The sequence below is a fragment of the Diceros bicornis genome, chromosome 31 (genome assembly GCF_020826845.1).
Source record: "Diceros bicornis minor isolate mBicDic1 chromosome 31, mDicBic1.mat.cur, whole genome shotgun sequence".
Classification (NCBI taxonomy): Eukaryota; Metazoa; Chordata; class Mammalia; order Perissodactyla; family Rhinocerotidae; genus Diceros; species Diceros bicornis.
Window position 1 is genome coordinate 16,331,898 of NC_080770.1, and position 12,272 is coordinate 16,344,169.

The 12,272-nt window shown below is 46.9% G+C and overlaps 1 protein-coding gene across 2 annotated transcripts; it reads right to left on the reverse strand.

The window, feature by feature from the left end:
- Positions 1-953: 953 nt before the first annotated feature.
- SERPING1 (serpin family G member 1) lies at positions 954-11,893 on the reverse strand. Of its 2 annotated transcripts, none has more exons than XM_058526852.1 (7): positions 11,794-11,893; positions 9,805-10,296; positions 8,194-8,328; positions 6,380-6,583; positions 6,046-6,185; positions 2,407-2,626; positions 954-1,465 (listed from the first exon to the last, which is right to left on the reverse strand). In XM_058526852.1, the coding sequence occupies exons 1-7, from the start codon at positions 11,840-11,842 to the stop codon at positions 1,212-1,214; spliced, it is 1,494 nt and encodes a 497-aa protein (XP_058382835.1). In that variant the 5' UTR covers positions 11,843-11,893; the 3' UTR covers positions 954-1,211. The 2 variants fall into 2 exon arrangements, with proteins under 2 accessions (XP_058382835.1, XP_058382833.1); XM_058526850.1 differs by having other exon boundaries at positions 9,805-10,294; positions 11,789-11,893.
- Between the last annotated feature and the right edge of the window lie 379 nt (positions 11,894-12,272).

Here is a 12,272-nt window from a genome sequence, read left to right on the forward strand (position 1 = left end):
TTCACATCTTCTGCTTTGGCGGCCCGGGGTTCCGCGGTTCGGATCCTGGGTGCAGACCTACTCACTGCTCATCCCACAGGCAGTGTCCCACATAGAACTAGAAGGATCTACAACTAGGATGTACAACTATGTACTGGGGGCTTTTGGGAGAAAAAAGAAAAAAAGGGGAAGATTGGCAACAGATGTTAACTCAGGGCCAATCTTCCTCAAAAAAAATAAAGCAATAAAAAAAAAGGCAGGATTTAAGATAGAAGGGCAGAGACATAGAAGATAGTGGCTATGAGCTTAGACTTCAGAGTCGTAGAGACACTTTCAAATCCAGTTTTGCGGTTTCCTAACTGCATGACTATGAGCAAGACTTAGCCTCTCTGAATTTAGAGTTTACCATATAAAGTTGTTGTGAGGATTAAACGTCTGTGAAGCTCTTAGCAGACCGCCTGTGTCAGTGCCCAACATCAGCTACTGTTATTACTGTGATAGATGGACTGCATGAATAGCCCCCAGTTAATGACTTTACCCTGTGACTTTGGAGTGACTTTTGGCTCTAACCCTAGGTCTGGCCATGTGACTTGCCTTGGCTGATGCGACAATGGTAAACTTGATGCAAGGAGAGGTGTGAAAAAGACTCATTTCTTGGAACCCTGCCATTGCTGGAAGGATGTAGGAGACTCGGAGAGCCAAGGTGTCCCAGCTGAGGCCATCACAGATCAGTCACCCCCCAACCAACCCACCAACTATGACAGATGTATGAGTAAGCCCAGGGAAGATCAGCCAGGTCCAGCCCAGATCAGCAAGACCACTCAGCCCCAACCCTGAGACTTATGTGAAATAAATGCTTGCTGTTTTAAGCCACTAAGTGTGGAGTGACTTGTTACACAGCAATAGCTAGGCAATTCAGGGGCCATGGTAGCCCTTGTCCTCTAAAATTGAAAGGCAAACAAAAGAGAGGAAGACATGGTCTGCCAGGTTTTATTTGTAGAGTCTGGTGTACTTGTACCAGAGAAAGCTGCAAAAAGTGGTTTAGAGAGTCACAGGGAAGGGATGACAGAAGCAGGTCCTTTCCCAAGACCCTGAGGGAGCCCTTCAGGTGGAGGGCAAAGAACCAAGGCGCAAGGTGGCTGGGGGCAAGTCCAGGCAGGCAGCAGCAGGGCTGCAACTGAAGAGCTGAGGTTAGAGGGGTAAGGTTTGCCCCTGCCTGACCCCTGCAGGTCTTAGGCTGTGGGGTCATACACTCGTCCCATGAAGACAGGGAATCCATGCTGCTGGTCCCACAGCAGGAAGAGAAAGGGCCGATCCACATCGAAGATCAGCAAATTGCGGGCCACAGACACAGCCGTGGCTGCAGCTGCCTCCACGCCAGTCTCCGTCAGCTCCAGCATGATCTGGTGCTGCATCGCAGAAACCTGAAGATCCGGGTCTTCGGTCAGCCTGCACAGGTTGAGGTCGTAACTAAAGTCAAAGAATTCTAGGGCATAACCAGAGAAAAGCAATGAGTCAAAGACCAGCAGGAAACCCTCACCTGCTGGAGACAGTTGTTCTGAATCTTCTGGGCTAGTCCCAAGTCCCAGTATTCTCTTTCTCCTCCTTCCTTGCTTGTCAAATTATATATCATGCCTTCTGGTTCAGTTCGTGGGATCCATCTTCACTCCAACCACCACTTTCTCTCAAGAGGCGAGAGACCTTGCCTCCATCCCCCACTAAAAAACCCTGAAAAATGATGTCATTGCTTCCTTATCAACAACGACCTTGGAAGTGAGGTAATACATCAGAAAGAGATCATATGTTATCAAATGAGGTCATATACAAGGGTGTGATGTCACCTACTAGGAAACAAGATCATCCATTAGGTGGTCAAGTTCTATCACAGAAAATGAAGTAACGTATCTGGACATGAGGTCAAAGATCAGGAAGTGAGGCCAAAGGTTAGAAAATGGAGTCTCTGTTGCCTCTCCTAAACTCAGAAGCCTCCAGAGCCTCTTATCCAGATAGCTTCTTGCTATCTGGGGGGATTAAGTGTTATTCTTTTTGCTAGTCTTCCATGGGGTGGTTGTGTGTTATGAAATATCTCTGGGGAAGGAGCATTCACAACCCACCTTGGTCACCTGTCCCAGTGTCTATGTCATAACGAACCATGGTGGAAACGGTCAGAGCTAGAAACCCGGATTGGTGTTCTGGTTCACTCCTAACTAGCTCAAGGGACATTGGGGAAGTCACGGAAACTTTCTGCATCTCAGTTTCCTCAATGATCCAATGGATAATAGCACCTGCCCCTCTAACTCACAGGATGGAGGGACAGCCTGAGACGGTGGATGTAAAAAATACTCTAGATTACGCTAACCACATTTTAGGGATCCCTCCCCTTCTCCTCTGATGGCCCGGGAGCAATCCCAAGCTGCCAGGGCTCACCTAGTTTCTCCATGATCGCCAGCAGGTCCTGGCCACTCTTTACTTTGATTCGAGGAATCATCAGGAGAGTAGGCTTGAAGTTGGTCATCTCCAGCTTCTTCATGATGGCCTTGAAGACAGAGGGGTCGAGAGCCTGCTCCATGTCTTCGAGACGTTGTTTTATGCCCTCGGGCATCAGGATCACCAAGCTCAGGTTGTGGGAGAGCTGCAGTTGTCCCACCTGGAGATTAAGACACATCTTATCAGTCTTCCCATCCCAACTCTCTCCTGGATCCTACCCTCTGATCTTGAGTCTGCTGCTACAGTCTGTACTACTTCAACAAGCAGTAGCCAGACCTAGGGTTCCAGGCTTTGCCACGAAATGGGGATGCCAGCTGGGTGCACAGTGCTGGTCTAACTCAGTGCCGGTGAGATGCTGAGGAATGAGCATGAGTTTCTGATCACATAGGTCAAGGATCACACTCTGACTCAGCTATGTTAATATAGGCAAGTGATTTGATCTCTCCGAGCCCCGTTCCCCTCCTCTCAAGTGTGTTGTGCATAAAGTAAATGACATGCATAATATACCTCCAGAGTTATCAGGTCAGTCCTTTTAAAGACTTTTAATGGCTCTTCACTGCCTATGAGATTAAGTATAAATCTCTTAGTGTGGCATTCAAGATTGTGTACAAGCCGATCCTGCTCTACCTTTCCAGTTTACCATTAGAAGGACTTTCAACTGGTGGCCAGATGAAAGTATGAGAGAAATACAGGAGCCATGGGTCTAATACAGGAAGAGTTCTCAACCCATGGCAAATTTGCCCCCAGTGGACATATGGCAGTATCTGGAGACATTCTGGTTGTTACAGCTTGGGGGGAGGGGGCTCACGGTGCTACTGGCATCTAGTGGGTAGAAGCCAGGGATAATGCTAAATCCTGCAATGCCCAGGACAGGCCCCATAACAAAGAATTATCCAACCCAAAATGTCAATAGTGCCAAGGTTGAGAAACCCTAGTCTAATAGGATATAAGAGACTATCATTAAAATGGCATTATGGTTGAGGTTGAGAGATGGACAAGAAGAATCTAGAATACAAATTCGACTGGGCAATGAAGAAATTAACTGAATTTTTGGAATTTTAAAAAATGGCCCAGAAGAAGCAGGTTGTAAACCGTTATCAACCAAAGAGCATGGACATGGGGTTCCTGTTGACGTAGGCTCCAAATAGGGTATACTCATCTAGGCAACATGTACCCTTCAAGTCTTGTGGATGGACTTTGAATCTCTGACCAAAAAATTTACCGGGGCCGGCCCGGTGATGCAGCAGTTAAGTGTGCGTGCTCCGCTTCGGTGGCCCAGGGTTCACAGGTTCACATCCTGGGGGCGCACTGACGCACTGCTTGTCAAGCTATGCTGTGGCTGCATCCCATATAAGGTAGAGGAAGATGGACACGGATGTTAGCCCAGGGCCAATCTTACTCAGCAAAAAAGAGGAGGATTGGCATTAGATGTTAGCTCAGGGCCAGTCTTCCTCACTAAAAAAAAAAATTATATATATATATATATATATATATATATATATATAAAATAATAATATATACCACATTGTGGTCCTAAGTTTTCATGCCAGTAACCTCAGCATACCTGAGTTGTAAATCTAATCCTCCTAGTTGAGTAAGTAACCATAAGTGCCAAGAAGATTTAGAATTAAGTACAGGAATGACAAAGTAAACCAACTCCATAGTATTAACGCCATAGTATTAAGTTCAGGGTAATCCATGTGTTTTTTATTTAAAATAGAGTTTATAATGTTTAAGAGAATCAGAAACGCTAGTTTTATGCTTTTAAGCAAAAAAGTGTAGGATAATTTCATTAAGTTTGAGAATGATGTTGAGATGTTGGTTGGAAGTGATTTACTCTTCAGATTTAATTTTCAGTTCATAAGTGGGCTTTAGGGGCTTGAAAGATATGGCCAAGCAGGGTCGTAGTTCTGCCCTGTCAGGTATTTGACATACTTAAAAAGAAAATCAAATATATTAAATCTACAAAGTCTAGTATAGTTTGAGCTTATGTGTATACATTAACCACATCTGTAAATGGAACACTAGTTTAAAGGAGTTTAATCTTTCCAAAAGGGCTTAATTAAAGAACATATTAAAAAGTGTTTTTATATGAAAATTATTATAAATAATGTAGCAAATTCAGCTTAAAAGTAAAAGGCTTAAGTAAGACTTTGATTTTGAGTTCATAACATTAATACATTAAATCAACTATTTGTTTAAAACCCAAGGAACTGTAAATAGTGTTTTTTTGTGTACAAAACTCTTCCTCCTTTGGCATTAATAAAACCTCGCATTGATGTCCTCTCCCATTCCCTGAACATGCCATATATATTCACCCTGCTCTGCCTTATACATGCTATTCTGGTTTTGTTAAATAGTTACAAACGGTAAAATACATTGAAAAGGGATGGATGGATGGATGGGTGGGTGGATGGATGGGTGGGTGGATGGATGGATGGGTAGAAAAACACATGAATGGTTGAGAATCGTCAAAAATAACCTTCTTTGTTAAGTCTTCCTAGCCACTCACATTAGCACCCTCCAATGAATTTGTTCATTTATTCACAAAACAAATACTGAGCATTATTATACGTGGTATTGTTCTAGGCCCTGTGGCTATGGTAAGAAACAAGACAGGTAAGGTCTCTGTTCCCAAAGAGAGAGACAAGACAATATCTCAGGGAAAAGGACAATATCGTAAGCAAAAAAAGAACATAATTTCCGAGAGTGTTAAGTACCACGAATATAATAAAACAGGGTGATGTTACAGGCTGAGGAGAGGGCTCCTTTAAGGAGGAAGTCCTCCCTACCAAGGCGACCTTTGAGCCGACACCCAAATGTGTAGAAAGAACAAGTTCTATGAAAATCTGAGTTAAGAAGGGTCCAGGCAGAGGGAAAAACTAGTGAAAGTTCCCAAGGTGGGAATAAGCCTGGCATGTTCCAGAAACAGATCGTTTACTTCTCGGCCTGGTACTGTGTTGCTGGGTATCTCCCAACGTTTTTTATCTCGTAGATCTGGATCTTGCTGCCCTCACAAGGTAGAAATATCTGGTCAGAGGGCATGAGACAGCTTACTAACTAGAATCCTCTGGGCTATCTTCCCTCCCTGCCTCCCCATCCATTGAAATTATACTGTTCAATTTCTGCTAAGGAACTTAAGCCATTTAACAGTTGTGCACACATGCACTTATCACATATATGCGCACAAGGATGTATCTATACAGATGTACACATACACATGCATGCTGTACACAGGTACACACAGGACTTACTAAGCCACTAGGGTCTCCTGGTGGGCTGACTGGAAAGAGAAACAGAAGCACAGAATAGGAACACAACTCACTTTTTGCCATTCGATGCAGTAGAGATGAATGAAGAAACTTTAGAATCCTGCTTTCCAGCCTAAAATACACAATGCCTGCCTCGGTCAAGGCTGGAGTAGGGAGAAGGAGAAAAGACAGGATGGAAATACAGATGGAGTAGAAAGCACAAATTAGTAAGGGTGTACTCCAAATTGATGGGGCCACAGCAGAAAAGAAATCAGGACACACAAGATTCTTGGCTCTGAAACAGGAGTGGGAAAGGCCGAGAACTTACCTTGGCCTTCAGAGTGTGGTCAGTGAAATGGGCCACAGGGTACTTCTTGCTAGTCATCATATGCACTTTTTTCACAGAGGATTTGACGTAAAAGGGCTCCATCTTGGTATTTTTCTGATTGAAAGTTTTCTTCCACTTGGCTAGAAGGAAGAAGGGGTAGGATTACTCTAACGCAGGCAGGGAAAGGATGAAAAGGCACTTAAAGCCCAGTTACCAAGGGGTGAGACAGGTACAATGGGATCCAGCTGTAGAACTTTGGTTTGGGTGGGCTTTGAAGCCAGGAAGGGAGGAAAGACTCAGGATGGGAAGATCACCTGGTCCAGGGCTCCCTTACCATTCAAGTAGACCGCACTGAGGAGGACAAGGCGAGTGTCAGCGGGCAGGCTCTCTAGCAGCTGGCTGATCTTGTTGTTGGTGTTCTCTGCCACCCAGGTGTTGATGAGCTTCAAGTTGACATCACTGTCATTCCCCAGGACTCTGGGGCTGCTGTCATACAGGCTCTTAGAGGCTTCCACATAGTCGCCCCTTATGGCCAGGTCTGGAGGAAGGGCAAGTTGAGAGAGGGAGGCATGAGTCCCCTGAACACCCTCTCCCCTTCCAAGAGCAGGCTTTGAGAGGGACCATGTTCCACATCACTCCTGCTCGCTCCAATGAACACAGCATGCTGGAGCAGGGGTCCAGCCCACTCTTTTTTTGTGTGTGTGTGTGAGGAAGATCAGCCCTGAGCTAACATCCGTGCCCATCTTCCTCTACTTTATATGAGATGCCGCCATAGCATGGCTTGACAAGCAGTGTGTTGGTGCGCGCCTGGAATCCGAACCTGTGAACCCCGGGCCACTGAAGTGGAGCGCGTGCACTTAACTGCTTGCGCCACCGGGCCGGCCCAGCCCGCTCTTCTTATAGAGAAGACAAATGAGGTCCAAAAGATGGCGAACCCTGAACTTAGAGCAGAACTCATCCCAGGCCTTTGCTGCCTCTACTTGCCATGTATCCTTGGCTTGGCAAGATAACTTTGAGATCTTAACGCCTGTTTGCCTATATTTTCCCTCTTTTCTTCCCTGAATTCAGCAGGGAACAGGGTTGGCTTCCTGGCCTCAGTGAAAGTGTGTGACGAGACTTCCTGGCTTTTGCTCTCCAAAGCCCAGGTCCACTAAAGAAAATAGTGTTTGAAAGAGAAAATTTTCCTGGACTAAATAGATAATATTGAACGCAGTTGTATTTTCCACCAAACTAGCAAGACAGAGAATAAAGTTGATTTATAGCAAAGAAGTAAGTATAAGGTTTAACACCTCTGACCCATATTTTTCCCATCTCTAAAAAGACGGTGTTTTTTTTTTAGATAATGGGGTGACAGGTGCGTCTTCTTTCTTTCTTTCTTTCTGCTTCTCTGTATTTTCTCAATTTTCTACAACAAACAAGTATTGCTTTTATAGTAAAAAAAAAAAAAAGACAGGGAAAAAATTTTTTCCTTTATTTAAAGAGGGGATCACACAAGATCTGTAGTTTTCAAGCAGCAGAACTGTGTTTTCAAATAAAGTCACGTCTGAAGCCCACAATATAAAAGGGCTCTGGCTCTGGTTGAGGCTGGGTGGGAGCTCAGAGCCCAGCTGGCTCCATCTCCCTCTCACAGGAAGTGGTAACCCACTCCCCAATTCCCCCACTCCACCATGACTCTTGAAGCAGTTCTGCAGAACCCTAGGGCTCTAGCGAGCAAAATATGAATACTGCATTTGATTATTTGGGGAAGGTTATTGCTCTTATTACCTACCTAATAATGTAAGACACATAAATGACAACAAATTCATATAACACAAAAGGACAAAGAATGGGAGGCCCAAGACTCTCTGGAACCAGATCAGCAAAAAAATTTTTGCCTAATTTATGTTGATAGCTCTCCAGCCCTCTCTATTCATGAATGCAGGACATTCTTATTCTAAACGGAGTTGACGAATACAAATGACTCGCTTAAGGCCTCACCTGGAGAACTCTCCAGCTCCTGAAGCTGCAGCCAGGGATTTCTGCTGAGGCCCTCACCTGCTCTGCATTCCACCCCTGTAACATTCCCTGTCCTTTCTTTCCCAAGGGCTGGGTCCCCCTCTGAATCCTCAGGACCTTGCTCAGCAGCTGCGCCCCTCCCCAGGCACTCACCTGGGCTGTGGAAGATCTGAGAGACTGAGTTGAAGCCTTTGGACCTGAAGGCCTTCAGGGCCTGGTGGACACAGGCAAAGTCCTTGGGATAGGAGAGGACGCTCTCCAGGTTTCTCTTGGTGCTGTCCCCAGCCCCTACAACAAACGGCAGAGATGAGGGGCAATTGCAGGAGGAGTGGGGGACCCATCATTCAGGACTAGGTTTCAGGGACCAAGCTGCAGGGCGGGGTTGCTACCTGCTATGGAGGGAATCTCATATTGTCAGAGCTGGAAGCATTGTTTCAGAAGACAATGCATATGTCAGAAAGAGAGGGGTGGGGAAGTTATAAATAATCACAGGCTTCTCTAGGGCTTTGAATACTCTTTTCCCCCATTTTTCTACCTAATTTTAATGTACTCATCATTCAAAGCCCAGTTCAATCACTGCCTGTTCCACATTAACTATTATTTAGTTGGTTTGGGTTTACAAAGGTTCACCCTATAGGCAGAAACACTAGATCACTATTAAGAGAAGACACCAGAGAATCCATCCCCCAAAAGGATGGATATTCAATATCCTTTTAGTTATTCATTATTAGATATTTATCGTACACATCTTCCGTGCAGTAATAGATAAAATTTATCAAGCACTTACTTGGTTCCAGGCATCATAAGTGCTTCTCCTTTATTATCTCACTGCATCTTCACAATAACCCTTTTACATTAGGACAATTACTATTCCCATTATGCAGATGAGGAAATGGAAGTTGAAGAGCTTAAGTCATCTACTCAATTTAAGATCACAGAGTTAATGCATGGAGGATGGAGACAGGATTCAAGCCATATCTTTTGGGTGATAAAAAATTAACCAAAATCAATCAACTGAAATGTGCCTCCCAGAAGACATCTGGCAATATCTGGAGACATTCTGGTTGTCATAATTGGGGAGTGGGAGGTGCTATTGGCACCTTGTGGGTAGAGGCCAGGTATGTTAGGATTCTGGGACTCCAGAAGAAAAGTTCTTCTATGCTCACTGTATTGTATCTAGTACCCTCCCTGGAATTCCCCCTTGGCGTGATAGCTCTGTCTCCTCTGCCTTTAGCAATTTGTTTGTGCCATTCCTAGGGTAATTACTCCATGGGACTTGACAGTGATTCCTCAGGAAGGCAGAGGGATTAACATTTTTTGACCTCCCACTGAGTCAGGCAATGGGCTATCTGCTTAATTTTTTGAGGTAAGTACAATTATCTCCATTTTACACATGAGGACTCAGGCTCAGGCCCAGTCACAGAGCCAGAAAGCAGCATTGTGAGGATTCTATTCTATGTCTTATCTCTTACGGTTTACTCTTCCTTATCTCCTTCCCTTGAACCACAGTAGGTGGCTGGGACCATGTTTTATACGTTCTTGTATAGTCCATAGGGTTTTATAAGCAATAGTGCCTATTAAATTATTCTTAAATGAAGGAATCAATGAATGTTCAAGAATTAAAAGGTTATTCCTCTCCCTGGCCCAAATGTAGCCCATTTTTACAGCTTCCTCCCCAAGGCATAGCTTTGTAGGTGTCTGGGTTGGCGACCCTCATGGGAGCATCTAACATACAACCTGGAGAGAACTCAGTCAGGTTCTTACCGAGCAGGACCTGAGTGAGGAGGCTGGCGATGCTGAATGGGGAAAAGGCCATATTAGTCTCAGGCTTCTTCACTGATGAGAAGGCGTGGTAGAGCTTCACGGAGAAATCTGTCAAAGCCTCCCCCAACGTGACCTCTGCTGAGTGACTGTCCTGGTCAGAGCAGGAAGTGTTAGGCCAGAGGCAGGGGGACTCAGTAGCAGGCTCCGTAGTTGGTTCAGTGGTGGACTGGATGCAGAGCTGGGTGGTGGGTTCCAAAGTGGTGTTGGCTGTTATGTTGGTTGCCTCGGTTTCCAGCGAGGTGGGAGGGCCCACTTCCACCTCTTCTTGAACAGGTACCTTCTTGGGGCTCTCTCCCTCCAAGACATCTCTCTCCAAGACATCTCCCTCCAAGACATTTCCCTCCAAGATGTCTCCTTTGCTTTCCCCTTGCAAGCTCTCCAGATCTGTGGAGCTGTGGCTAGTACCATTAGGATTTGAGGAGGCTCTATCCTGTGGGTCAAGAAACTGAGTTTCATTTTCTTCCTATGAGGCACAGTCCCCTCAAATACTCAAAGTAGGAAGAGAAGGTGAGGATGAGGAAAACATCTTGTACCAGAGAAGAATTCCTGGGAAAGCCTGGTTGGCGGGGCGGGGGCTGCTCTAGAGCCACCACCAATTCCCTCAGAGAGGGGGCAATGCATGCGTGTCGGGGGAGGGGTGGGAGTAGGCAGGGACTATTGTCTTCGAGCAATTACTGCCATACAGGAAGTTGTTTGCCAAACTTTGGAGCTGACTGTCAATTGCCATTTATCTACGTTCTTGCAATGTCTTCTAAATATCTGCCTGTCTCGGCTCACCTGCCTGGCCTGAATAGACATTTGAGCTTGTGGCCTTTGCTTTAGATCAGTGGTTTTTCAAATCGTGGGTTGCAACCCATTAGCAGGTATTGAAAACAATCAGCATTCCAAAAGGAAGGAAGGGGGGAGGGGAGAAGGTGGGAGAAGGGAAGGGAGGAAGGAAGGAAGAGGGGGGAAGAAATAGTAGGGACCAGTGGCTCTCAGTCAGAGACAATTTTGACAATTTTGTCCCAGGGGACCTTTGGCAATATCTGGAGGCATTTTTGTTGTTGTAGGGGGAAAAGGGGATGTGAGGAGGATGGAGATGCTACTGGAACCTAGCGGGTAGAGGCCAGGGAGACTGCAAAACATCCTACAATGCACAGGGCAGCCCCTCATTAACAATGAATTATCCAGCCCAAAGGTCGATAGTTCCCAAGTTGAGAAAGCCTGTATTACCCCATTTCACTGAGAAAAGAAACTGATGCTGAAACATATTAAGTAACTAGCCCAGGGTCTCCTAGAAGCTGGAGGGAAAACTAGAAGTCAAGCCTCAGTCTGATTCCAGCTGCCTTGGTCATCATCACATCATCTGCTGAATCCTGGAGGGCACTGCAGATGCCAGCTTCCACACACACGAATGCACACGCCAAACCAAGCATGCACCCTTCTCCTGGGCGCTCACCCCTTATCCCCGACCTCCCAGACCACTAGGACCTCTCATTGTGATTAACCCCTGCCCAGGCCCAGGTCTGTCTGCTACCACTCCTCTCCTGTTTTCACAGCCTCCGGAGAGCCTGTCTCAGCAGCCAACCCTCCTTCCCCCCCGACCCCGACCACCAGCTCGGTTTTGCACAACAATCCCTTGCTTTTATATTCCAAAATGCTGCAATCTCCTTGCTCTCTTTGATCCTTCTTCTTTATGCTCCACTTTGCAAATCAGGACAGGTAGGCTCGGAGAAGTTACTTATCTCAAGGCCACCGCAGCCGATACCTAGCGCGCCAGGATTAGAACCTGCGTGGGTCTGAGTCCCCGGCTCTTGCTGCTCTCTACGAGTGCGGGTGCGAGGATCACACTTGCTGATCCCAAGAGGAGCTCTCCTCATTCTCCGGGGCCTGAAGGGTTAATCCTCAGCCCCACCCCCAACCCCACGAAGGGGCCACTCACCCCAGCCAGCAGCAGCAGCAGCAGGAGGGTCAGCGGGGTCAGCCTGGAGGCCATCTGGGCGGCGACGTCTGTCCGGACCTGCGAAGCCAGCCAGCGTTCGAGCCAGCTCCGAGCTCCGGGGCCCAGGGGACGCCCACCCCACCCCACCCCGGGGCCCGCCCCCATTCCGTTCCAGGCCCTAGCCCCTCTCTGCGAATTCCCTCCGCCTCCCTCCCCGGCACCCTTCTCCCGGGCTCCTCCCTCTGTTTTGTTTTCCCCGAACCGCTTCCCTTTCCCGGCACCGGCTGGCCCAGCCTTTCCCCCCAGGCCCGGGTCTCCGTCCATCTGTTCCATCACGGGGGTCCTGCTTTAGCCAAACAATGAGGCCAGAGGCAGGGGGAGGAGGAGAGGTCCAGAGAGGGCCGGGCACGACAGGCCTGGGAGGAGGAGGGGGAGGCAGAAGTCTTAAGAAGTCTGAAGTGGAAGCAAGCCTATAGAGACTGCA

Coding starts and splice junctions, on each gene's coding strand:
- SERPING1 (XM_058526850.1), bottom strand. CDS start 11,842: ATGGCCTCCAGGCTGACCCCGCTGACCCTCCTGCTGCTGCTGCTGCTG. Junction 8,329..9,804: donor CCTCACTCAGGTCCTGCTCG/GTAAGAACCTGA, acceptor CGTTTGTTGTAG/GGGCTGGGGACAGCACCAAG. Junction 1,466..2,406: donor GGCGATCATGGAGAAACTAG/GTGAGCCCTGGC, acceptor GTTATGCCCTAG/AATTCTTTGACTTTAGTTAC.